This window comes from Drosophila gunungcola (assembly GCF_025200985.1).
Source record: "Drosophila gunungcola strain Sukarami chromosome 3L unlocalized genomic scaffold, Dgunungcola_SK_2 000002F, whole genome shotgun sequence".
NCBI lineage: Eukaryota > Metazoa > Arthropoda > Insecta > Diptera > Drosophilidae > Drosophila > Drosophila gunungcola.
Window position 1 is genome coordinate 5,344,488 of NW_026453178.1, and position 27,901 is coordinate 5,372,388.

A 27,901-nucleotide genomic window follows, 5' to 3' on the forward strand; every position below is an offset into this window, starting at 1 on the left:
TTTTACATTGCGTAAAAGGAATATAACTTTGTGAACTGTTGTTCCCTTTGGAAAAGAAAAAAAATTACTTAATGTACCGAAGTAGATATTACCCTTTGAACTAACATTTCTTAGATTGTAAATTAATTTTAACATAAATGAATGATGCTATCAGACGCTATTCCAGAATCAGAATATAATAATAGGTATTTGTTATATTAGTTAATAAAAAACATTTCTGTTCTAAATACTATTATTTTTATTGCTTTTGAAATAATAAAATCTACAATATTTGTGACTTTAATGTAAATTCGTTAGTTTTTATTGGCTACAAATACACTTGAACTCCTTCCTGGGGCAAGCTTTATCCCAAAGTTATGAGTGCTTAACCAAGGAGAGTATTTCAAAAGCAAATTGTCAAAAGTTTTGGCACAATAAACACTTCAAATGCCAAACGGCAAAAGGCAAACACTCTCCAGACATGAGAGCAAACTGAAATCCAGATTCGCATTGTTGTGCCTTACCAGTTTTTATTGCTGTTATTTTTTCTGGATTTTGGTTTTTGTTTGCCGGTCAGCAAAGACAGTTAAGGAAGAATTCTATAGCCATTCAGCGGAATATGCTTTTAGTCCATTGTCCGAGGGAAATGCCTCTCCGCTTTCTTTGAGCACAAATTAAAGTTCGACGAGATGCAGCGCTTAAAAAGCTGTTATTTATGTTCGTATAGCCGCCGGTACCGTTATGAGCTATCAACGGAATGAAGTCGAAGAAGTAGAACTCCCCCCGTCAACTTCGCGTAAGATATTAATCATGATTTAAAACCAACTCGTCCGTCTCTTCCGCTAACTTTGCGTAGCTTTTAACATCCATATCCCCCACTCCAAAAGCAGTTTAATCAAAACAACAACCAGAGAAACCATCAAAGTGGAGGAAAGAACTGGCAATAGCCGCAGTAGAGACGAAAAAAACAAGCACCACAATTGTCGAATAACTAAATAAACTTTGCATGATAAAATTTAAAAGTTCTGTTTTTTAAATCAGTAGATCAAAAAATAAAAGTTTTTTTGAGATTTGTTAGAAAAAGTATAAGGCTTAGTTTAAATTACGAAAATCAAATTACAAAAATTAGTAAAGTACACAAAATATAAGATATGTATAACAAACCAAAGCGATTTAAGTTAATTTAAAACAAAAATCCTAAGATACCAGTAAATACTGATAGGAAAACAAACATTTATTTGATCAAAAGTGAACGTATTTAATTAAAAAATCAATTTAAAAGAAATCAACTTGGTTCGTATTTTAATTTCTAAAACTTTTCATTTGCCCAACAAATGTGTTGTCTAGTGACTACTTGTGATCACCACTGTACCTAAAGTGGAAAGAAGTGGAATGGAGTTGTCTCCACCAGAAGAAAACACCATATCTGAACTCGGCAGTCCCCCTTCTCGGCCCTCTTCACTTAGCGCACTCGACATTGCTGGAGAATGCGTCATCCGCACTCGAAGAGCTCTCATGAAGCAGTAGGTCGTGAATCGCCCAGATTCTTGCCGGCAAAACAGCGCAAAAAAGCAGAGGGAAAAAGAATTGTGTGAAATAAAAGCGAAACGAACCCAGTTGGTGGCTCCGATCTTTCCCCTCCAGTCCCCACAATAAATGAAATTAATAAACAAATAATTTGGTTATATCTGTGCTCTCAGATTCAAGTCGGTATACGTGCAAATATGTGGAAAATATAATAACCATAAAAAGCGATTCTAATCAATTGTAGCTTATTGCTCTTATGGCACAACTGTGAGTACACCGAAATATAAAAACCATATCAAGTTTTCAATAAAGAGCTTAAGCTCAGTTAATATTGCAAATTAAGTTAAAACTAATGCATTTTAATTTGAATTTTGGAAATTTTTATTTGAATTTTTTTATTTATTAATAAGTTTACGTACAAATTAATAATAGTTTTAGTTAAATATATTTCACTTTCACTATGTTAAAAAATAATGAATTAGTAATAGTTTTTTTTTTTTTATCTCAGTTATATGCTACTTACATAAAAAATTACTGAACATCATTGATCTAGTATTTCCAAAAGTGTAATGAATATATTTCATCACAACGAGGGGAGTGACATGAAGGCTAAAGGAATGTTGAATGGAATGAGGTTGAGGCAAACACGATCCACATGTTCTCATAATGTCCCACATAAGATTTACTTTGGGAGATTACTTGTCTTATCTCATAACTTTCACAATGAATATGACTCAATTTTTATGGAATGATATGACTCAATTTCTAAGTAACTGCGGAACCAAAAAAATACAATCTATAAGATTGTGTACCCTGGTATTAGGATTTATTTTAACCATAAATTGTATGCTGCGTTTTTAAATTTCGCTGATAAATTACGTCACTTTTCCTCGTTGCATTGTGCAGATAAAATATCAAAAAAACAAGTATGCATATGATAGAGGCTGTGCAAAAGTACACTCACATCGTAGTAATTGCAATATCTAACAAGTTCCAGTTTCGCTGCAACTTAAACAAAGGCAATCCAAGTTACACAAAACTGAGTTCCAACTTTTTCTATCAAATTCAATTTATAAACACACCCCTCCTTCACCCCCCCCAAAAAAAAAACTTAATTAGCCATCAGCTAGCTAAAACTCAAATAAAGAAAAACCCCTAACTCAATTGAAAGAAATTGAAAGCGCATTCAAGCAAATTGAAAACTTGTAGATCCCAATCAACGGGTATGGGAAGAGATATGTTTGTCCAGATACCATACAAACGGTTTTTCCTGTTTTCCGCCCTTTTTCGGGCGTGTGAAAATGCTGAAGATGGAAAAACATGAAGTGAGAATTGCATAAGCAAACACAACACACACAGCCCGAAGTAAATATTCAATTATAGCATGACCAAATTGGGGTTTAAACTGGTCACGTCAACAACAACAATTAAAAACCATTTGCTGGCTTACTTAACGCTCATCAACGGGCAGTTGTTGTTGATAATGACAATTATGTCATGTGTGGGCTTCCATATAAGGAAAGTCAGACAGTCGGAAAGTCAGACAAATACGACAATTGTCCCACAAACCGACAGACAAGAAATTCAATCAGATACAGTAAACTGATCGAATGTGGATGACTCACCATAACACCTCGGACTTCTCGACGATGACAATTCTTTACTTGCCATTTTTGGGTATTTTTATTGGGAAGACCAAAGTACCGTCGAGTTTAATCTCAAAACACCTTGACCTTACGTCAGCACGCATTTTGCTTGTAACCACAATTGGCGTGCGGCAAACAGACCGTGGAAAGGCGGCGTGTTAAATTGACCAAAAACTTGAACTCAAATCCGGGTTTTTTGGGTTAAGGCGCAGCCACAGCTTGCCAACAGAAAACAATAATAAAAACGAAAAACCACTTGGGAATCTAAAACAGCAGACTTTTTTATTACCCTTTAATTGACTTGGATCATAGCTTACAGCTGTATAAATTAATTAGAAATGAACACCTTATGCAGCCGTAAACTAGTTATAAGCTAGCAAATATTGACCAATTTTTCAGCTCAAAATATGATTTGCTATTTTGTCGTTGAGTGATGAATATTTTTTATGTATTGATATATTGAACGATTATAGTTCAGGAACCACTTTTTAATCAGCCTAAATGATTATGTTATCAAATCTTAAATGCTCTACCAAGAAATACTATATTTATACCTCAGCAACTAATTCAATTGCCAACATTTGGCAGGTGGTAATTAACTGGGTAATTTCTGATAATACAAAATTTATCGATTTCTATAAATGGTGGTTTTTCTGTGGGTTAGATTTTAAACGGTATATATTGATTACTTTGTAACTGGAGCTAAAATCAAATCTCTATTAATATTGTGTGCGTCTTTTAAACGTGTTACAAAATCACAGATCAAATTGTAATACTCTCCGCCATCAAAGGTACTCCATATATGAGAGGTGCTTTGGCACAAAAGTGTAAGCTTGGGGAAGGGTTTAAAAGAGAGGAAGCGCTTCAATTCTGCTTGGTCGCTTTCACTTCCGCCTCATCAGGCGGGTTCCCCCTTTATCTTTCTATATATGTGATTTCAAACCACCCCCGCCCACTCGCAACTGGCAACTGGCAACTTGCAACTCCGAAGTGAAGTTCCTCCATCAGCGTCATCAGCAAAAGCTAAAGACACGGCAGCTGGCAACTGCAAGTGGGTTTTGATTTCACGTGGGGAGTGTGCTTTTATCCATATCCATAGAGCAGAGGGGAAATGGATGGGAAACTGCCGCCTAATGCTCTTCTTCATCGCAATCAAATGTCTGTTTGCTCTTCTCTATTTAAATTGGGCATTACCAACGCTCCGTTGATATATGTTTCCTCTTTTGTTTGCCTGACATCTGTGCAGGCGGTGGATCAGGGTCTTGAATATGCATCTAACGATTACCATATGCTCGGGTCACCCCATGGGAATTCACCAGAATGTGTGAGCTAAATGATAACACCAATTAGAAAGTGATTTGTGAACCGAGCGAGCTCTGTTGTAGATCACTTGTGACACTTCACACAAATGAGCCAACCTTGATTATCTATTCAAGATTTTAATTCCAATGGTCGCCACTTGAACAAAATGTTTGATGTTTGTTGTTGAATCGAATTTAGAAATGATATATTGAGTTCTATTTTTAAGCTACAAATAAATATAAACTTAAAATTTGTTCTTGAAAGTAAGAACAAGAACTTTTCCAGTTAGAGTGATTCTATATATATTTTGTGTGCCATCACATGTTTAAACTCACCTAGTCCCAGCTTTTTCACGCCATTTTCCTCCGTTTTCCCCACTCGTTTGCCCTTCGCTTTAGTCAATTAGCAAAGTCAATAGGAAATGCCGCCGCTGGCCCTGCTCTCTTTTCAGTTTAGTTCAGTTCAGTTCTGCTGACGTTTCAGCATTTTACTTGTTTAATTTACAAACGTCAGAAACTTCACACACACTCCCTTCCATTTTCCCCGCCAGTTAAGAGCTCTATTCGACTTTTCCCTGGAAGCACAAAAGTCGATTCCCACACATTGCAATGCAATTCAAATGGCAAGTGCAAATTTAAATTCAAATACAAATGCGAGTGGCAGGGCTTATGTGATTAGCCAATATATATATTATATATAGTAAATATCTAGTATCCAGTCATAAGACATGGCTTACAAACTAAAGATATGGGACATGGATAAATATATAAATCTGCCTTAAAGGAGTAATTCAATTATTAATTAAAAGGGCTCTTTGCACACAAGCCGAACAAGCGAAACTTTTGGATGTGGAACACAAGTTCAGCGACAGCTGAATGCGGTTTGGGGCTAAATGTGGGGCAGAGTTGAATAATAGAAAAGATTTCACTGCAACGGGCTCAGAAAGCGGCACACTGAAAGCGACTCAAACCTGTCAATCATATGTCTCTTAATTTATTACATTCGCTAGCACTAAAAGTTATAATATAAATAAAGAAACTGGACAAAAAATTAACAAAATTTAAAGGAAAGAAGAATCCTCAAGTGGAAGGCAAATCAAGAGTCAAGCAACCACCACTTGAACTTCTCCATCTCTGACCTTTTTCCCTCTATAAATAATCCCCATCACAGATGCAATAAAGGCACCAAACATAGAACACCCAGCCTATTTACAGATCCCCCTCTTTGGAAAGCTGCATGCAGGGGGATCAATTGGACGATGATGACGAAAGTCATGCAAATGCTCAAGAGAAAAAAATAATAAAGTAAAAACAAGAGGGACGACGAGTCCAACTTGTTGTCTCCCCCTTCGAATTTACACGAGTCGTTGGCAGACCTCTCGAGTGATCTTTCCCCTGGGATCTCCGTTTCTTGTCACCCCTCCACGGGCGAGTTAATAAAGATCAATTGAATTTAAACAAAGCAATTCTTTCGAGGAGAACATTCCATATCCCCCAATCCCTGTTCTTTCCTTGTTTTTCCCTATGAATTCAAGTCAAGTGAGTGCGTCCAACTCTTGTTTACAAGTGACAAAAGAGGGAAGTTCCTCCAAAGCAATTGCGCATTAACATGAACATAATTTCAGCAACAAAAGACAATAAATATAGGAAGGGAGAAGAAAACAATTAAAAGACATCCAAAACAGGAAACCAAAAAGAAGCGAAATGAGCTGCAGAAGAATCAAAAGCTTGACCCAAAACTTGTTTAGACACTCTTCAATCATCTTTTCCATTCTTCTTTTCTGGTCATTAGTCAAAATTTGAGCATCGAAATTAATTATACAATACAAGGCCCACAATGGGAAACGTTTAATTTGAGGGAAAGCCCTAGAAACGGAAAAAACCGAAATAATACAAGCCACAGCGGCAGAAGCTATTTAAAGTTTCCAAACAACTTCTACAAAGACGACGACTTCCACTTTCCGAATTGGACAAAACTTTTTGTTACATTTACAATTTGGGACACAAAAGACGCCAAGTTGCTGGAAAAGAGCTGGCCAAGCGAAATCTTGACTTTGAAGTTTGTAGGCATAGAAAATTCAGTTTGGTTTTAGTTTCTCAATCTTTTTTTCTCCGCCTTTGATTTGCTTTCCTTCTCAGCGGGAAAAAAAAATTGGCAAGCGAACCTCTTGAAAGCGAAGTCTAATTAGGTGGCGTCAATGAGTGGAAATGGGAACAAAAACTAAAGATTCTCTCGAAGATTAAAGTGTAATGAAAGTGAATGGTAAAAAGGAGGGTTTGAAAAGATGAATACTTGCATAATCTTGCTTTGCTACAAAAGTTATGGGCCATAAAAAATATTCTTGAAAGCCGAAGGAAACTATTAAGGTTCGGAATAACGTGGAAATGTTGGCTAGCTTCATAGATTACATTTTATAATTAATCTGGGATCCTTTTAAGAAAACAAAGAATATTTAAGACTTAATGTATATGATAGCAACGAAAGATTTAAAATTTAAAACAATATTTAAATTGTGTACTTAAAATTGTACTGTTTATTTAATAAGTAAATATTATTAGGTAGGATGATTTTAACAAAATTTATTAAATTTACCATATCTATGTATGTATATGTGACTGATCTGATGGAGAAGCCGTTGGAAAAGAAATACGGGAAGCAAAATGCAATAAAAGGGCGATGCAAGGGCAGTACAAAATCGAAAAATTGTCCCCCTCAATCACTGCATCTTTCTACCTCTTTGCCTGCTTGACCACTTTTATTTTCATGCCTCAATTGATGCACCCCTCTCCCATTTTCCCTTTTCCCCGCCCATTTCCCTCACCTTTCTCTTTGAGCCCCGCATTACTGTACGTTGTCCGCGGAGTGAAAAATTGATTGTCATGCAAAAGTGAACTTTAGTTGTGAGTTTTGAGTGAAGTGAGCGAGGTGAAGAGGCCCAGTCAAGAGTGGAGAGAAAATGTATATAAATAAATACATAAAGCTATTGTCATTCTTCTACTTCTGCCCGTTTGTGGCTTCCGAAAGCGAAAAGTTCGAGTGGGGCACAGAAAAAAAAAATTGTAATTCAATTTACCATAAAATTTCCTTAATTTGATCTTGGATGACATTTTTTGATAGACTGCTGTTTATTTTTTTTTTTTACTTGAATTTAAAGATTAATTTTGTAAGCGTAATGGTTGTTGTAACACTAATAGATTAGGAAAAAATAGATTATCTTCGATAGATGAAGGCCGCCCTTTTAATAAATAACATTTAAACTAAAATAATATTAATTTTATGACATATCTAATCCCTACCTACATATATTTAAAAATAAAAGCTTTAATTTATTTAATATTGAAGCTAAGAAAAGGATATTTTTGTTAAGTAAAATTAATTAATTAGACAACCACTTTTAGGATTTTTAGTGAGAAACCCTAGTGTGCGACTCTATTCTCTAAAGGTGGCAACCTTGGCTGTCAAATATAATCTAGTAAGCAATTTTCTATCAGAACAGTGAATGTCGAATCGAGGCGATTGAGAAAATAAAATGAATTCCCAGTTCAGCCGAAAAGCCAAAGTAAGTGTCCGTTAAATTTGGCCATTAGTAGGTTTAGTAATCCCCGATTTGTATCCCGATGTAAGTCAGAGCCAACCAAAACACCTACAGCTATAAAACAGAAGCCGTCGACCAAACTGGCAGGCCCGAAACCGAGATCCGCGACGGTGGTGCTGAAGCGCCGTAATCGCCGTCGCCGAAATAACGAAGCAGCCAGTGGATTTGGAGGAGGAAAAGGAGAAGGAGGAGGTGGTGGTGGTGGTGGTGGTGGTAACAAGGACAGTGAGTCCTTCCAGTTTGTTCCGGTGCGGCATAAACCCTTGGGCGAGTACCTGGCTCTTGAGGAACAACCTGCTCCCAGTCGCCCAACTGCGTCCCCTTCCTATTCGCCGCTCGATACACCGCCCATGAGCTATGCCGCTGCCGTTGAATCGCTCCCAGAGTCCAGGCTCAAGATCAAGGTGGAATTATCTCCACGTCTCAAACTGGTCAACAATCATCTCCCGGTCAAGCGGCAAAGCCCCAAAAACTCACCCGACAACAAGTTCAAAACAATCAAGCCGCCGCAGTCCAAGCCAAACATTGCCCAGGTGAATCCAAAGCAGAAAGTGACCCAGGCTACTCCCCAGCCTCGTGTGACCCAGGTGAATTCCAAGCCGATCAGCTCGCCAGCAGCAGTTGGCAGTAGGAAATCCAGGGCTAAGAGATCCAAGATGGCCAAGCAACAGAAACGAGCAGAGGATGCCATTAAAGCGGTTCAGGTTCCACAGACGGCTCCTAAACTTCTAGATTCCTCGCCAGAGTTATCCGAAGCCTTCATCTATTTGAATCACCACCACGAGCGGATGCAGCGCATCCTGGCCCAACAGACTGCTGAACAGAAACTTCGTCTTAACAGTGGCCAAGTGAAACCCTGTAAACTCGATGCCCAGCACTCGACACTTCGATCCCTCTTCGACTTCGATGAGCGGCTTTTCAAACGCGGCAATCTGGAGGCCGCTGCTCTGTTGGCCCAAAACAAGGCCATGCTACGCCAGTGGCTAAACCCTAGCTTTTTGATCTCCTAGGCAGCCCCCTCTAAGCCCTTACAAATGCAAATTTATCAGTTAGTTTTATGTGTTTCAAGGAATTTTGTTGAATCAAAATTCAAATCAAAATTTCTAGGAAAATCTCTTTAGCTCACTGGCAGCTTATGAATATGAAATATATTGTTGGGTATTCGCAAATAAAAAGTTCTTTAATATAAAAATCTGGTACTGTCAATAGTAAATAATAAATAAGAATCATTTTTGGGAGACTAAATGTGAAATTATGAACTACAAAATAACATTTAATTTTAAAACAAATCCGTCTTTCCTTAAAATATATTTCCCGTTCCAAAAGAAAATAGTCTCTTACAATATACATAAATACAAAAACCGTTGTTATTACAAAAACCGTTGTTATTACAAAAACCGTTGTTATTACAAAAACCGTTGTTATTATTTAGATTTAAAAAAAAAAGCAAATTTCGAAACATTTCTTCTAAGATAACTGTCATTAATTCTATTTAATTGAATATAACCATAGTTGTATTTTAAAATTGTTTAGCTGAAGTTTTTTTTTTTCAACACATTCGGTCCCTCGATTTTCCTAATATTCCTTGCACCTCTTTGAAGTTTGTTGCTGTAGTCATTTGTCACTCGAAAAGGATGCAAAAATTAAAACAAGGCCCAGTGAAAACTGATGGCCCATTGGCGCGGCCAGGGAGGGTCTTGAAAGGGGGGTCATCGGGGTCAGGCAAGTGCAAATGTGTGCCATGACAGGAGCGGAGGTGCGCAGAAGCCGAAGGGGGTCTCGTTAAGTGGCAAACGAAGTCAAACGGACGGCGACGCTTTTATTTGTGATGCTTCGCTGCCTCTTTGTGTGACTTCTACTCTCTACTTTCCTCTTTCGGTGCTCGATTCGTGCTCTGCGAAATTGGCCAGAAAAGGCTGGCCAAAAACTGGCACGTTCTTATACCTAAAGCTATAGCTATAGAGCTTCAGAGCTCTCTTTCTCGATCCCCCCGACTTCCCATGACAACATGACAACAAAGAGGTCATTTACTTTCCTTGCGAGCATGAAATAATCGTTCGTCGTGGCTGTGACTCTGAAAAAAAGATGTAAAAACATCGAAAACAGCTCGAAAAGTCAGGCCAAAGCCAAACAAAGCGCAAAGCAAAAAGTCAAACTCACATATTTCGTGCAAAATAAAGCGCAAATGCAACAATGACGACTGTTCGAATGGTACAAGTTTAAATTTAAACTAAAAGATACTCTTTATTTTCTATTAAAAGATACCAATTTTATTGAGTTTAAAATGACATTCATAAAGTAAAGATAAATAAAGGCAATATATTCGGAACAATAATGTACCTAATAACAAAAACAGCAATCAAAATGTTTAATTTAAATGTTATTAAACCAATAGTTTGCAAAGGTTAAAGTAAAATTCAAATAAATCTTTAGCATTCCCAAAAACCTCGGTATACCCTATACTTTAAATGCAATAAAGGCAGCAAGGAAAATATAAAGCTGAGAGATAAATGAAATTGGCAACAGAACCGACAGCCACAGAGGATAAAGGCACGGGTACAAGCCCACTTCCACTTTATAGGCTACCAGTCAAGTTGACTTCTCCATTCCGAATCGTTTGTTTTTAATTTTTTTGGTAGTATCAAAAATCGATTAACAAAGCGCCGGCAGCATTGCGCCGCATAAAGCTGCAAAACTTTAACGGCACATTTAAATAGGCATTTCTTTGAAACGAATTCGCGTGCCAATCTACGTGTGTGTTTGTATCTATGTGGGGAAGAAAGAAATAAGAGATAATTGGTATAAAATACCCGCTTATTGCTGTCACGAGTATCGATTTCTATATCAGGATGTGTCACGTGCAGATAGCAGCCAACGCCAAATCCCACTGCAAAGTCTCGAAAATTCTATCATCAAATAAAATGTGTTGATTCAGAAAAAATGGGAGAATGTTTAATATATTTCCCTTGAGTGAAGTAATACTATTGTTCAATTTCCATGGCTAAAAATCACACAATCATTGCGTAAGCAAATTAAACTTGAACGTTGAAAAACAATAGTTTAAACCTAGCTTCTGATCTCATAGGCTTTTATGAGTCAGGGCTGTGTAGCAATATAAAATGCAAGTACAGCGATGATTGGAATATACTAATTTTATTAGTAAAAAGGCGAAAATATTTTAAATTTAATTATAAGCATAATTATAAGAATAATTATAACAATTTAACTTTAACCTTTTGTTTAAATTGTTTTTGGTTTTTATTTGTTTAAATGCTGGTTAAAATGTTTGAAAACTATTGGGGGATGATTACTTTACCCAAAATCTATGCATTGAAATAAAATTTTTTTTACTTAAGTTTTAGATATGTAACAAAATTTCTTAAAAAATGTGTCAACAAAAAAAATTTCAACGAACTCAAAAAAAACATTTTTAAAGCGATTAGCCATAATTAAATGTGATTGATCCCCTCTGCATAGCAATCATTTATTTTATCAAGCCTCTGACCTCATATGGCATTCTATTACTCAACTCTATATAGACTGTTGTGAAATGCATACATTTAAATTATTTGGCAATCACAGACACACCCAGCAACAGAATGCAGGCGCAAGTTACACACGAAACCAAACAAGAAAACTAATGCAATTTAATGTAAAGGTAAGGTAATACTTCTCAAACTCCAGCCCCTTCCTCACCCTCTTTTTAGTTTCATCAAATACCATGTTTACAAGTTTCAGCATTTCCATTAGGCGAAAAGCACACGCAGACGCATATAAATGTTTTATAACCGACTTCGGTGCGTCTGTCTGGTGACTTTAAAATAGTGTTCATTACTCCATTGTCTATAATTAGAAACTGCTGACTCGAGAAAGAGGAGAAGCAACTCTAGAAAGACGAGACTATAATTAGGATGTGGTTGGCAGAGAGGGGGTATTATATGGGGTGAAAGGGGGTTTTGAGATTGACACGTTTCAACGCTGATGCTCGAAGCTGATTGCCAATCGGAATTTGTTGATGGATTCAATTCGATTCAAAGGGGGAAACCTAACCGATTCGTAATGTAAATGTTTGTCTCGAATGGTGCGTTATCAGCTCCCAAATTTCAACGGAACAGCACTATATACTCAAAACATAAACACAGATTGGCAGCCAAGCCAAGGGCAACAAAATGAAACTAAAATAAAGAAGGGCCTCAGTCTCAAGTCCCAGACTAGAGGCAAACAAAAGTTCAATAAAAATAAACTGGAATTAAGCATAAACCAATAAGTACACGGCCACGAAAATAAAAAGAAACGAAAGCCCCACTTTGCTTGTACTTACAACAGGGCCTAACGAATTAGGCGAAAACTAATTATTTCGAAAGTCAACCACTTAAGCTTAGGGATTAACCAGGGTTTTTCTAACAAACATTTTTTTTTTCGAAATTACTTTTAACTCAAAAAGTTTTTATCCCATTTTTTTGTAAAATTTGTTTACACTTTCAAGATGAAAATATCTAATAATGGAAACATGTATTTGACATTTTGTTGTTTTACTATCACTAAAAATTAAAAAACAAGAAAAATTTAACAAAAATTACATTTTTTGTAAGAATGTTGTCAAAAATACAACAAAAAATTATTTAGTTTTTTAAATAATGTTGTGACAACTGTTATTTGTGTCCTAAATGTCCTAAAATTGTGAAATTTTGTAAGTTGCCGGTCGTATATTTCGCAAATACCACTGTATAAGATTTTAGGCTTGAGTGTGTGTGAGAACGCAGTAAAAAAACTGGTCTCAAGTCTCGAAAATATGCGCTCAAGGTCGGTCAACGGATTTGCTTTTGTTGCTTTTTCGAAAGACAACAACAAAAATAAAAACAACAAAAGCAGCTGCATCTAAAAAAAAAAAGCATTCCGAAAAAGACACAAGATCGCAGAAATTGAGCTGCAACAAGCGCCGCTGCGGGAAAGAGAGGGCGAGACATAATAAGAGAGGGAGCCCCAAAATTCTGCGAGCGGAAACAGCGGCGGCAAACGTAAATTAAAAACAATTGTAGAAATTTCCTGAGTTGGCGAAAAATATGAAAACAGTAATTGTTGTTGCTGTCGCCACCCGCGCACATTACACTAAACAAAAATCTCATGAAAACAGATCATCGAATACTACAAAATTAGGATAAAATGTAATCTTGAAAAGTGTATGAATAAAATTGTACTTAATTTTCAAACGTTGAAATCGAATTGCAAAATCATTTAAAAAATGTTTTAAATATATATTCAGCAACAATAGCAACAAGCTATACATATTGCAACAAGCAAAAATATGTAAGTTTATAAAATACTTGATCAGAAATGTCTTTTTCCGTTGGAATTCAGTTGAACAAGATTTCTGAAATTCCCAAATATAAAGGTTTTTTTTTTTAAATTATGATAGTTAAAAACGAGCTGTTTGTTTTTCTCGGTGCTATAGTGCTAATACACCCACACATAGACACCCGCGAAGCTGTGCCGTTATTTTCCAGTAAATATTTGAATTCGCGAAGCGAATGGAAAGGCAGCCAAACAACTTTTGCGGTTATTAAGCATAGGATAATAAACAGAGAAGCAGAGCAACAAAAAAGGCACGCATGATCAATGGGGAATCGGGGGGAAAATAAGGAGAGGGAGCGGGAGAGCAGAACCCACGGCCATGTGCCAGCTAGCCGTCCTGCTCTGACTCCCGCAACAAGTGCACAAGCAGCGGCTTAAAACAAAAAGGAGCCACACTAGAAAACTTATAGAATCTGAATAGGATAACTATAACTAAATTTAACTCACTTTATCCAGACACTTGAGTTCCTCGATGGGATAGACCACCTTCTGGCAACGCGCACAGGTTTTGTTCATCTTGCCGCTTTTTCCTTTTTTGTTTTTTATTTTTTTGAATGTGTGTATGTATATAAGCACTTTATTTACACACAAGGATTTTACTGTTAGCTTTATAAATATCCTTTTTCGGCGACACTTTTACACTCCACGTTAATCACACGATATCCACACGGTTTAATTTTGCATATTGCGACTGTTGGGACTAATTGGTGATCTGCGAATTGCGATTGGAGAACCTGATCGGATCGGAATAGGAACTGTGGGAATGTATTTGTTGTGTGTGCAGGTATGGGCCGAGAATTTGTTTCACACTATTCACAAAAACATCTAATAACTGGTTTGCTTGGTTGTTATATAAAAACTGGCGATCCACTGTCGTCTTTTTATCCAATTTACACTTTTCTTTTGGTTTTATTCAATTTCAGCTGTCGCGACTGCGCTGCAGGTAAAAAAGCGACGCGCGCAGAGGAAAAAAGAGGAAGAACTCCTGGCGTAGGCGTAGTGTCGTTAAAGTGCCGTTATTTTTGATAACACCACTCAGAAATCGTAATCTATGTTTGTGTATTATTTTTAAGGTGAGTTTGATTGAGGCGCGACACAACCGAAAAAACGCGACAATCCGCGATAAAATAGTTCCGTTCGTTTCGTTAGTGATGAGCGCAGCAGATTGATGGGGGTGGATAGTCGTTGATATTAACATCGATACCATTATTATGTCATCGATGTTAAAAATATCGATTTCTGACTGGGCACATCGAACATTTTCCATCTCTATCGTTTATTTATATCGATACGCAAGGCAGCCATCCCTATTATAGCTGATATCGATTTTAAAAAATATAACTCCAACTGGAGTGGAAAAGTTAGCAGTGCAGAAACTCTCCAGTTCTTTTACTCTGTAAAACCCAGCTCTTACTCACTGTGTTATTATTATCCACACAGTTTAAAGATGGTTACATTTTTAAGAAAATTCATTTGTTGGACAAACTTCTGTAAAGCCCTACCTATTTTCCTAATGCTATTCTATGCTATTCGATAAGCTATGACTTTCAAGTTTTCAGTTATTTGCATAGCACAGCCTATTTTAATTATATGAAAATTATTGGTGCATTTACTTAGTTTCTCAAAACCATTTTTGAAAACTGAACGGACTGTAAATCTGCAACGCAAGTACGAGCAAAATCCTATCGCCTGGAATCGATGAGCCGACTTTCTTGGACCGGCTGCCGCACAGGGTGCACGCGGCACATCACCCACCACCCCGAATCCTTGGAGTTTTACTATCGAATTTTTGCTGTGTGTGTTAATATCCTGCAGCTCCCAGGGCGTAGGACTAAAATTAAAGGCAAAACCTACGAAAATTGGTGTAAACCAATGGCCAAATAGATCCAGAGCAGGGTAAACCACGAAATAAGTGTGTAAGTGGAGGCCAAATGAGTCGAATTGAATTTTTCGCTCTGCCAAAACCGAGAGTGTGTCACCCATTTCTTTGTGCTTCAGTTTTTCCGGGGGCCAGACAAAGAAAGTAAAGAAAGTTGTGTAACTTAAAGGGAAATATACATTATAAGCAACGACTAACGGTGCACAGAAAATATATAATTCACCGCTGCATAATGAAAGGCGTAGTATTAGCTGCATCCCTTTCCCTCCCCCCACAACGCCCTAAAGTAGGCAAAGTGCAAGTAAACACGCACACAGATGCCACCGTTGGAAAATCGATAATCCGTACGTGTGTGTGCGCGTAAAAGTGTGAGTGAGACAAATGCCGGTGTGTTCTATCGTACAAGTGACACGATAACAACAACAAGCTGGCTGGAAGGAGTGCGTGGGTGCGAGCAGAACCGCAGACGCGAACAGCAGGACAAGTGTAAACAAAGCACAAAAAGCACTACAAAACAACAACGAAGCAACTATTATAAATCATAAATAAAATAGCCCCCCTAAAGCTCAATCATTATTCGCAACATTATACGCGGCCAAAGGAATTACTACACGAATGCCAATCAGCTTTTTCTGAGCAAAATGCAGACGCTGCGCAAGAAAACGAGTCCTTGTAAATGTAAGTAAAAAATATAGTGATATGATGGCGATCTTAAAAATTTCGAAATAAAAAATACATACTGAAGTTCCAAACTTATTGTTTAAGGAATTTTCATGAAAAGGATATAGGACGAAAGTTTTTAGCACCTTAAACATAATATTAATATTAAAAATTTTAAAACTGATCAAGCTAAAGTTTTAAAAACATCACATATATATAGCAGTATTCCCACTTAACAAACATTTCTAGTATTATTTCTTTCAAATTTCGATAAATTTAAGCAAACCCCACACGATCAATGCACCTCTAAGCCGTGTTATCGATTGGCGGCTCAGCAGCATCTGCCAATCGAATAGCAGCTGCTGCGCCGGCGTCGCAGTTTTCGGCAGGTGGTGCAGTTTCCCAAAAAAGAACAACAATGAGCGCGAGAGATCACCGTATTCTGTACTTAGTTTTTCGCGATGAAAATCACTAAATAATATAGTGAAATCTGTGTACACCCGCGAGTGTCTCCATGTGTGTGTGTTTTTTGTTTGTTATTTGAATTGAACAAACTGCGACAGTCCAGTCAAAAGAGCAGCAAGAGAGCAGCATCGCGTATACGCTCTCATTCGTTTTTATTCATTCCATGATCGCGGTCGCGGATCATCGTTCTCTGCTAGAATTTAATTAAATCTATTCTATAACATCGCGAAAAATCGTTGTTGAATATATTGTTTGTCTTCCATTGTGTGGTGCACCTTCTCCGCCTCCCCCCCACCCCAATGGAAATGTCAACACAAGTACACACACAAGAGAGGCCAGGAATGCGACAATGATTTTGTTGACACTCCAGTGAACAGTTCCAGAATCCCCGAGTTCCAGAGTTTCCCAGGCAGCGGCAGCGGCAGCGCTTTTCCAATGAACAGTGCCCACTAAGCAACTTGAGCTGAAAAATGGTCAAGTCCCTGGTGGCCAAGTTGTCCACAGCCTCCTCCAATCTCTCTTTGGCCAGTACCTTTGGCGGCGGCAGCGGCGCGGCAGAGGAAACGAATTACGCAAAACGTTAGCAAAAGCAAACTAAGCAAATACACAAATCACAAACAAACACAGTGATCCCTCCACAAAGGAAAACGCCAACAAATATTTCAAAAGATTAGCTACCTGCTACTTCAAAGTTAATATATTTTTTAGAATTTGCAAACTTTTTTCTGGAAAAAGGAATTAACAGGGCCAAGTTATAATATAATATCTAAATATAATAATCTTTTACAGATGGTTTCTTACCAGCCCCATTTTAAAAACTTTAAATTGTTTTTAATTTATAAATTTAAATCTATTTTAAAAAGTGACAGAATAAAACTTAGTTAACAGTAATTACAAGTTATTTTAGGTAGACCGTGAATATGTTAAAATGTGGCAATTGATAAGGCCGAGCTATAAATAAAAAATTTAATACACAAAGGACCAATAAAACTCAAGATTGTTTACTAACAATCAAATTTTTTTACTTGTGCCTACTTACAGTAAAACAACAACATTATTTAAAGCAACGAAAATTTAAAAAAATTATAAACAATATTATTAAATGTTTGATGATCCAATGCAATAAATAATGTTCAGCCAAGCGCAACATTACTTAAGAGCCTGGAAAATGATTCATTGAAAAGATTTGCATGGCGTTTCGCTCCATTAAAAACATATTTATACTCGCATTGATAAATGTTTAAATAGAAAATGGCATTTAAAACAATTACGAGGTAAAATACATCAAAAAAAGAATGACAAGTTATATCAATAATATGAACTTGCATTACTTTAAATTGTCTAAAAACTTTAATAGAAACTGTTTTTATATTTAAGTTAGGTCTTTTATAAAAAAAGTTGTTTATATTTTAGTTTTTAAATAATATAATGGTGATACAGACAACTAGAAATTTTTTAGAATTCGCTAGCTTTGTTCAATCAAAACTTATTTTTAATTTGTATAAATTGTATTCAGTTTGCAAAAACTGTTAGTTAGTGTTCTCAAATGTATTTAACCACACCCCAAATTTTAAAGCTTTAAAATCTAGCCAGTGATCACTGCACCCTATAAACCATTTTCGCCAAACAGAATCGAACACACACCCCAACAAACACAAAAACTCACTCTGGCATTCCATTTTTCTTCGCTTTTTTTTCAGATCGCAATGATCCGGGACGCTTTTTCGGCGATGGCGTCCAGTTCAAGGCAAAGCTCATCGGCATTCTGGAGGTGGGCGAGGCTCGGGGAGATCGGATGTGCCAGGAGGCGCTGCAGGACCTCAAGATGGCCATTCGAGCGGCTGGAGAGCATAAACAGCGGATAACGATCCATGTGACCATCGACGGGTTGCGGTTGAGGGATGAGAAAACGGGTGACTCCCTGTACCATCATCCGGTGCACAAGATCTCCTTCATCGCCCAGGATATGACGGATTCGAGGGCCTTTGGCTACATCTTTGGATCGCCGGACAGTGGCCACCGGTTCTTCGGCATCAAGACGGACAAGGCGGCCAGCCAGGTGGTGCTGGCCATGCGCGATCTCTTCCAGGTGGTCTTCGAGCTAAAGAAGAAGGAGATTGAGATGGCGCGCCAGCAAATCCAGGGCAAGTCCCTGCACGACCACGCCAGCCAGCTGGCCTCCCTGTCCTCGCTGAAGGCCGCCGGCCTGGGTGGCATGGCCTTGGGTCACTCGGACCTGGCCAGTGGAGGAATTTCCTCCGGTCACGCCCTGACCCTGCTGGGCAGTAGTCTCAGCGCCTCGAATGGAACAAGCAGGCTGGGTGTTAATCTGGATGTTGCAAAGGCATCAGGATCAGCGGCCAAGGAGGTAAATAGATATATCTTGTAATTCTATTCAAGATCCCTAATAATTTGTTTTACTTTTCTAAAGATCTCTCCCGAATCCGTGGCCGATCTGGTGGATCTAGAGCAAGAGCTTACCTCACTGCAGAGGGGGATCAGTCAGATGGAGAGAATTACGCCAAATGAGCCCACAACTTTGCCCTCCAGCGGTGGTGGTGCTGGCCAACCCTCTTTGGCGAAATCCGCCAGCGAGGATGATCCCTTCGGAGACTCGTTCATCTATGTGCCCTCCTACAGCATTCTGCCACCGCCTCCAGATTCTGGACGCAACAGGCACAAGCCGCCTAGCAAAACACCAGAGGCCGTGGCCGGTTTAGATGCAATGCTCTCGCCACCTCCCGGAGCTAGTAGCTCTCAATCTCCGGCCACCGCAGCACTTCAGACGGCGGATAACGACGATGACAGCTGGCTGCAGGAACTGGACCAACAGAATGATGTCTTCGATACTACCAAAGTGGTGGGCAGCAGTGGATTGGGATCGGTGTTGGCCATGGCCCCGTTGGCCTCCAGTGAATCCACGGCCACGCCCACACAACAACTGACGGAGGTCGCTGCAGGATCTGGACCTCTAGCTGATCTGGATATTGGTTTAGGTTCGGTTGCGGGAACTGAGGATCTGGCCTCGGCCATTTTGTCTTTGGGTGAGTTAAAAAGAGCATCTCTCCTCCATCTTCTTCTGATTATTGAAGTTGTCACACTTGTGTGGAATTCTGTCGCTTTGTCATCTCCATTAAAGCGATGAAAGAGCTGTCTGTGATCGTTGGGGAGTGGTCAGGGTAACGAGATGTGTCCGCCCGCCCATGGGAACAATCGGGAGTAGACTTGGGTCAAATTAATTGAACTGAATGGAATGTTTGGCTTTATAACTCTTTGCTGATTTTTTTGATTTAATTAAAATCAATGTTTAAGTATCTCAAATTATTTTAATTCGTGGACTTATCATTGACTTTTACTTCTATTCGAATGAATTATGAATTGATTATAATAATTTATATTATTCATGTCATTTACATCTCATTGAAACCTTTTTTGGGTAATTTTCGTTTTCATTAAACAGACAGCTCTTTTTATTGCTTAGATTTTTTTTTAGGTTGCGTATGTTTCCTTAAATGTTTTTTATGGTTTTTGTGCGTTAAGAATTCTACTTTTTCCCATTCACATACATTTAATTTTATTAACATCTGTATAGGGCTTTTCCTTTGTGGCTTCCATGTCTACGGAATTCATCGAAGATTTCAAAACATTCTTTTATTACTTCTGAGCTCAATGATTTTATCTCTTGTTTTTTTTTTGTTTGCTTTTGTGCTACCTCCGACTTTGGAGCCTCCTTTTGGAGCAGCACTGTTGCCCCGAGATTTCTGTCGCTTTTCCTTATTCCTTCTGTTCCATTGTGCAGATGCGTTCACGGATCTGGATCCGCTGGGCACGGGACGCACCAGGCCGTATGTTGATAAGAAATACTTCTTCCAAGAGCTCAAGAATCCGCCGAAGAAGCTGCTCAAGGAGCTCAGCTCCGGCAGTCAGGCGGGTCTCGGCTTGGGTCTCTCTCTGGGCCAGTCGGATGGCCTCTTTCCGGAGGATAGCACCACCATCTCCACCACCACTACCACAGCTACTAACATCACCGCAGGTACTAACCAATCACAACTCGAACACCATTGCCGCACAGAGAAAAAATGTCGCTTCCATTTTCCACTTAACATCAAAATATAGTCGTATTCGCTTAGATTGAGCACGAAAAGAACGAAATGAAAATATTGAAAAATAAAATATATTTCATTCGTTTTTATAACAGTAGAGCATGTAACAACTACGTATAGTTTGTATAATAGTAGTTTTATAAAGTTAAAAAGATTTCTGTAGAAAACAATTTTTTGTATCTAAAAAATATAGATTTTTTTGAAGTTATAAAGCTTTTAATACAGAAAAGTTAAACAAGTGTAAAGAATAGTAAGGCTGTCTAAATTTCGATTTAAAATAAATTCTCACACGATTTACCATAATCTACAAAGCATTTTCATAACATGTCATTGCTTTCTTTGTTTTAACAATATTCACATATTAAAAGACTAAACTAGAAAATGCTTTACTGCAATTGTATAAGGAAAAACTTGATGGATAATGTTTTGGTGATGTTTTTTCTCTGTGCACCCAGAAATCGCATTGAGTAAGCAGCTCTCTAAAGTTTGCACTTGCACCGCAGGAAATCCGCTCCAGAACTCGGCTAACACACTAACCACCACCGCTAGCACCGTCGCCAGTCTGGGCCAGCTCCTGTCCACGATGGCTTCCAATACCAATACCAATACCAATCCCGATCCCCTGCCCGCTCCCGCTCCCATTTCCATGCCCACAACAACCATTTCCCATTCGATCACCCCGAGCGCTGAGCTAAAACTGTTGCTTGGCCATGTAACTAATCCGCCTAATCCCACCGGCCACTATTATACCACAGAACCGCCCACTCTGACCTCGCTGGAGGACATCCATCCGCCGGCGGATCCTGTGCTGCTGCCCAGGGATACGGATCCGTTCTCGCCCACGCGCAAAAAGAGCGATCCAGATCCCTTTCAAGAGGGCGATCTCTTTGCCAAGCTGGATGCCTTCGAGTTTGAGGCTCCGCCGGCGGTTCCAGCTCCCACGATCCCCAATTTGGCGCCGGAACCAAAAGCGAATGTATTCAATGGACCACTGCAGGTGCAGTTGCCACCGGAGAAGGAGTTGCAGCTTCAACAGCCTCCAAGTACGGTGAGGAATCGTCCCACGGCTTCGGTTTCCGCTTTGCCAAGTGGCGGTGCCCTGGATGTGATCTCCAGCATTAGCAACAAGAAGATGCCGCATCTCTTTGGCCAGGCCAGAGCATTTGGCAAATCCGGATCGGACATTGGTTCGAGTGTCAATATGCGGCGTTTGCAGGAGAGCGATTCGCTGAGTGAGACAGAGGCTGCTCCGGAGCCACCACCTCGTCCAGATTCCACTCCGTACTCGGAGCCACCGCCCCTGCCGCCCAAGAAGCAGTTTAGCGACCTGGTCATCCGACCATCGCCTGCGAATCCCACTCCACCGCCCACTGCCGGACGGTATGAGTATTTGAACAGTAGCGTCACGGCGCGAAGGACTCTTTCGTCGGCTGATGCACCACCCATTCCATTGCCATCGCGTCGTGTGGGTCGTTCTGATGGCTGTTTTCCGGGACCGGGAAGGCCAAGAAAACCGGGACACACCGAGGATGATTATCTGGCGCCGCTGGGAGCTCCGCCGCCATTGCTGCCGCCCCCCAGTCAAGGATCTTCGGCTCGGGCGCGACCCCAACGGCAGACTTCTTTGGGCAGGCCGCAGGATATCTACGAAAACAAGGCGGAGATCCTGCAGGCTCAGGTTCAGGCGCAGGCCCAAGCCCAGGAAGTGTCGTCTACTACCAACACCCTGGCTCCCGACATCACATTAACCCAACTGCTCACCCTTGGAATGGATGACTTGGCCATTAAGTTGAACGTTCCGGCCAGCAAGCTAAGCACCATGACGCTGGTTCAGTTGACAGCCTATCTCTCAGCGTATTTGTCCAGTGAAAAGAGCCAAACTCACAGCCAAGAGAGGAGGTCCTCGCCAGCCAATCCAGCCAATCCAGCTCCTGCCCCAGCCTCCACAGCGGCTGTGTTCAAGGTGAACTTCGATCAGCAGACCTCCTTTGTGGCAAAGTTCGATGACACATTTGGCGAGGATGAGTTGGTGATGCCTGCGGCTACCTTAGATTCCACATTTGTGGCCAATTTCGCCAACTTTAATGAGGCTCCCACTCCGATGGCCATGTCCGCAGTATCGCCAGTGGTTGCCACAGTGCCATCTGCGGACCGATATGCCGTCTTCCGCGAGATCATCGATCAGGAGCTGCAGCAGCAACAGCAGGAAACCGATTTGATGGGCGACTTGACACCACCGCCAGTGGACGAAACGCAGGCCAAAGAAATTGGCAGAGGGTTTGGAGGCGAACATCGTGGGCGCAGAGCTACCAATTGATGCCTTGGAGGTAAAACCAGCTCCCAAGATCGACACCAAGATCACCGAAGTGGTGGCCCAGGCCAAGGATCGTTATGCAGCTCTAAGAGACATCATTCTAGTGGAGAATCTCTTCGATAAGCCAGCGATTTCAACGGCTACTCAGCCGGAGAAGGAAAAGGATCTGCTGCAGGACTTTCCAGAGTTCAGCGATGAGTTTAACGAGGATCATGATCTCCGTCAGATAATGGATCATCAGGATGTGCAGCCGCATTCCCGAGATCGCCATGGTCTGGTCGACAGCCGGGGTTTCCCAACAGAGCCATCATCATCCGCTTTGACGGTGGGCGATGATGACGAGGACGAGGATGCAGATGCCGGTGGTGAGAGCAGCCTGGATAGCAACGAAAAGGATGCGGAACCTGTTAGCGGACAGGATCAGTACGAGAAGCTGTCCACCTCTACGCAACAACTGGATGCAGCTGCTCCAGTTCTGGACGATGTGCACCAGCAGCAATCGCTGGCTCCCAAACAGGATCAGAAATTCCTTTCCGTACTCACGGCGCCCGGCGGCGGAACCAAGGATGACATCGAGATCGATGAGCTTATGCATCGGGCCATTTCCAATCTCTCCCTGGACTCGAGGGATCGAATTTCGCCAGCCAACTCCTCGGCAGCTCCTTCGAGGGGAGCTCCGAGCCTGCACACGCCCTCTCAGTTCAACGATGTCAGTACCTCGCCCATTCCGCTCCAGAAACCCGTGATGGGCCCATCGCCAGTGCCGTCGCAGCTTTCGGCAGTGTCCCAACTCATCGATACCGCCACGAAGCAGATGATGGGCGACAAGGAGCGGGAGAAGCAATCATGGGCCACTTTCGACTCGCCGAAGGCAAAGGGTAAGGCACGGCTAACGCTTCCTCCACCACCGCCGCCTGCGTCCAACACTTCGCAACCGGATACGGTGGAATCGCCATGCAGTTCGGATCCCCGGGACGACGGCTGGTCCAAGCAACAACGTCGCTGGGCGAAGAAGGAGCGCCAGCAGACGTCCTCTTCCTCCCGAGACCTGAGTCCCTGGGACGACGAGACGCCCGAGTATCTGAAGCGGCGGCAGTTAGCGGCCGCTCAAATGGCACATCCTCACCAGCCACAATTGCAGCCACAGCCGCAGCACACGGATCGACATGGCTACTACATGCGACACGCCAGGCGGATGAACTCGTGTGACGAGGATTACGAGTGAGTAAATTAATAATTAATTAATTATGTATATTAAGGAAACTATTTAAATATTAGGATATGATAGAAGTTATCAAATATAATGCTAGAAGATTTAAATTACATTTGTAAACAACATTTCTATCAGTTTGGTAGTTATTTGCTTATACATTTTCATATTTTATGTTTTATTAATGGGAATTTTCTTCATGTTTTTCAAAAGAAAGTATTAATTATAATTAATATATTTGTTTCAGCTATGACGCTGAGTTCATGGCACGTCGGGATCAGCAGCAGCAGCAGCAACAGCAGCAACGGAAGTTCAAGCATGGTCTCTCCCGCAGCAGGGATAACTTCGAACTGGGTAAATTCCCTTTCAATCTTTAACAATCTTTAAAACATCTTTAAAATAACTTCCCGGTATTTGTACTCTTACAGATTCACCCAGTTGGTACCATCACCCGACGCATCACACCTGGTCGCCGCAGGAGATCGAACAGGCGCGGGCCCGGTCTTTCGAGCGTGCTGCCTACGAGCGATCCAGCTATGGGCCACCGCCGCCCATCTACGACAAGCGTGGCCAACTGAGGAGCAAGTATCGCGGAGATCACAGGGATAGGGATCGCGAACGCGATCGCGATCGGGAGTACCGAGATTACGCTCGTCCCAGCTACGACTTTGACTACGAAAATGTGTACGAGGAGCGTGGAGGACGATCACCAATGGCCTACAAGCCGGGAAGGGGCGGTGGTGATTACTTGTACGACAGAGAAAGGGACAGAGATCGGGATCGCGAACGTAAATCCTTCGACCGGGAGAGCCTCGAGTCGTATGAGAGTGCCACCCGGCGACGACGCAGTTTCGGCAGTGGAAACGATGTCTATGGCAGCCTGGACAGTCGGGATGATTACCGTGGCGAAAGGGAGCGGGATCGGGAACGGGATCGCGAACAGATGAAGACCCGCTCCCTGCGAAAGCCCACAACGACGTCTGGAAAGCTTAGGATCAGTGGCGACATCGATTACGAGCAGGACTCGGAGCAGGATTTCCAGCAGCGATCGGGTGTCCGCAGTCTGCAGCGACCGAGTCAGCTTGGCGGCGATGTGGTGCTGCCCTCCAGTGCTGTCGTCGGCCCACAGAGATTGCGCAAGAGCAGCGGCTCCAGTCCCTGGGATGGCGAGGGTATGTGCTTTGTGTTAAGGATCCCAAGACTTTTATTTCTCATTCGTTTCATATTGCAGAGCCCGCCTTGCCTGGCCAGAAATCTTGGAAGCGTCCAGCCAGTGCCGCGGAGACCGAAAGACGTTTGGCTGAGAGTCGTCGAGCTGCAGCTTTGGGTCAAACACCCTCGGATGGCGAGAAAGAGCGAAGGTCAGTGGATTATAAAAAACAATAAAGAAAGCAATATTATTTAATACTCAACTCCTCTCGCAGATTCCGCAAGAAGACCCGTGCACGCAGTGCCAAGGATTTAGCCACAGTAGGTGTTCCCAGCGTGGCCACCACCGCCCCTAACAGATCGGGCTACGGGCGTGGCATCCGGGATAACTACGACTATATGTGTCCAGGCCAGCGCAATGATGACGACGACGACGATGATGATGAGGACTATGTGGACGATGAGCCGCCAACAGATGAGGATAAATTCGAAAGATTGAACCGTCGGCGGCATGAAATGCACCAGCGTATGTTGGAGTCCGAGCGTCGGCAAATGGAGCGCCATCAGCCACCATCGCTGGCGAAGCTTCCTGGCCAGAATCGCACACGTGGCGTGGTGGTGAACAGTGATTATGGTTTTGTGGACAGTTATGAGCAAACGCCAACGCCCACGCCACGTTCAAATGCCAGCAGCACCGGACCCGGTGGCCTGATGATGAGCGGCGGCGAATCGTCCGCCGGAGTGACTAGTTCCAAGTTCAATTTCGATGACGGTTTCGAGTCGGACTTCAATCAAAGTTCACCGCCTCCGGCGCCAGCAGGTACCGCCTCCAGTTGCAACTCAACGCCAGCGGGACCAGTTTCGGCAAGTGCAAACAATGGTGGATCGAAGAGCCTGTTCCGCTTCTCCAATGATTTCTCGGATCGCGAGAAGCGGGAGCAGTTTGAGGTGGAAACACCGCCGACCTCAACGCCACCAATTACCCAGAAACTGCGTTTCGATGACAACGTGAAGGTCTCCCAGTTCGATGATGCTGCCTTCGAGGATGACTTTGCCAAGGCATCCTTTGACTTTGAGAAGGAACAAGCGGGTCCAGGCACAGCTGCAGGAGCTGGAGGATCGGGTGCCATGAGCAGGAAGCAGAATATGCGAACCAGCAAGCTGCAGCAGCGACAGGAACTCATCAAGAAATCCGAATCAGTAAACATATTCGCCAAAAAGCAGGAGGATCCCTTCGAGGACGACGAGTTCTTTAAGTCACCGGACCAGGAGCAGGCGTCGGATCAGCACAACGACGATGCAGAGGCCGGAAAATTTCAGTGGAGCGAGGACGCGAACTTTGCCAAGTTCGATGAAAACATGTGATTTGACCAACTCTTTGCCAAGGCATCGGGGCAGCGACCGGAGCCGGATATCGATGGCCACAACTATGCGGAGATCGATGTGGTCAACGACACGGACCTCTCCTTCCTGACTAATCTCAATCATTACTACCAACAGCAGCGATTGCAGAGCTTGCGGCAGACATTGAACCGCCATGTGTACTGCAATCTGCCAGTCCAGCAGCCAGATCGGGAGCAAGTGAGCGAACAGCCGATGACCAAATCCATATCCACATCCACCAGTCCCTGGCACGAGCCAAAGGCCAAGTCCAAGCCACTGCAGCAATTGCTGAGGAAGCCGAAGAAGTGGAAGCTAAAGCGCACCCTAGACGACATACTCAAGTGTCTGATCATTGCCTCCTCGGAGCATGTGTACGACTACGATGTGCTGTGGTAGGATCAGGAGGATTGGGAGGATGGGGAGCAGTCCGGGGATTTGTCTTGAAGAGAAGGGAAAGGAAATTAATACGATATATAATTCGCCACATATATCTAGTCAACTCAATCGCCATAATAAACTTGTAGTATCGTAACACTCTCTCAAGGACTGTACAGGATTACTTCACTCCCAGCTCTGCCCAATCCCAAAGAATCCAAACCCAGGCCAGATTGTATATATATAGGATATACCTACATGAAGATTCCAACCAAGTCATAGCGAAAATTTGAACGAGAACAAGCGTTTGTTAAAGTTACTCCCCACTCGACAGATAAGATAATGAAATACTCACAGCCCGAATCATCAGTCGATCTACAGATCGATCCAACTAACGAAAGCAACTAATCAATTGCCTATGCTAGATGTCGTCTAACCATATAACGATTTATCCAAAGTGCAACCACTGTGCTAGCATACAATACTACATATATTCCTAGGATACGTTTACGTTTATGCCTGCGACGAGCATAATTTTTATGATTAATTAATTGATTGATTACATAGTTAACTAACGACTAATTAGTTTAATTCCAAGGCAATGTCGCATCAAAGTGTTTTATGATTTAACCACTTATATACATAAATATATATATATATATATTTATACGTAACTGAACGAGCAACTGAAACTGAACGATCAAGTAACTCCCAAGCAGCTAAATAATAATATACGATAATTATACATACAAAGCATATTCTTATATGTAATGCAATTATACAAATACGATAGTTATTGTCAAATCTCTCTCTGTGCAAGAGATGTTTAAATTGGTTTTGTCCCATCATTTTGTTCTATCAATTAAACTGTGAGAAGCATAATTAAAATGGTTTTATTTGGCACTTAATTATTTATATTGTACTTCGGGTATATTTTATAAAAACAATTTTGTCTCAGCGTC

General features: G+C 41.5%; 3 protein-coding genes across 6 annotated transcripts in view; 2 read left to right on the plus strand and 1 right to left on the minus strand.

Annotated features, from left to right (window-relative positions):
• LOC128257746 (LIM and SH3 domain protein Lasp) overlaps nt 1-14,566 on the minus strand; it is a 28,700-nt gene extending 14,134 nt beyond the window's left edge. For all 4 annotated transcript variants that reach the window (XM_052988932.1, XM_052988931.1, XM_052988930.1 and 1 more), the window contains exon 1: nt 13,849-14,566. In XM_052988932.1, coding sequence (XP_052844892.1) covers nt 13,849-13,917 — 69 coding nt within the window. In that variant the 5' untranslated portion in view covers nt 13,918-14,566. The remainder of the gene's footprint in view (nt 1-13,848) is intronic.
• LOC128257757 (uncharacterized) lies at nt 7,876-9,272 on the plus strand. Its single transcript, XM_052988945.1, has 2 exons — nt 7,876-8,013; nt 8,079-9,272. Exons 1-2 carry the CDS (start codon nt 7,984-7,986, stop codon nt 9,057-9,059), a joined length of 1,011 nt encoding a protein of 336 aa, XP_052844905.1. The 5' UTR covers nt 7,876-7,983; the 3' UTR covers nt 9,060-9,272.
• A 1,733-nt stretch (nt 14,567-16,299) lies between the features above and the next one.
• On the plus strand, nt 16,300-27,820 carry LOC128256997 (protein disabled). The gene is given in 10 exon segments (XM_052987775.1): nt 16,300-16,984; nt 18,106-18,773; nt 18,837-19,449; nt 20,205-20,438; nt 21,012-22,777; nt 22,779-24,043; nt 24,280-24,386; nt 24,461-25,204; nt 25,264-25,393; nt 25,457-27,820. Coding segments are annotated over 10 exon segments (7,140 nt in total). The 5' UTR covers nt 16,300-16,875; the 3' UTR covers nt 26,961-27,820.
• Nucleotides 27,821-27,901: the final 81 nt, after the last annotated feature.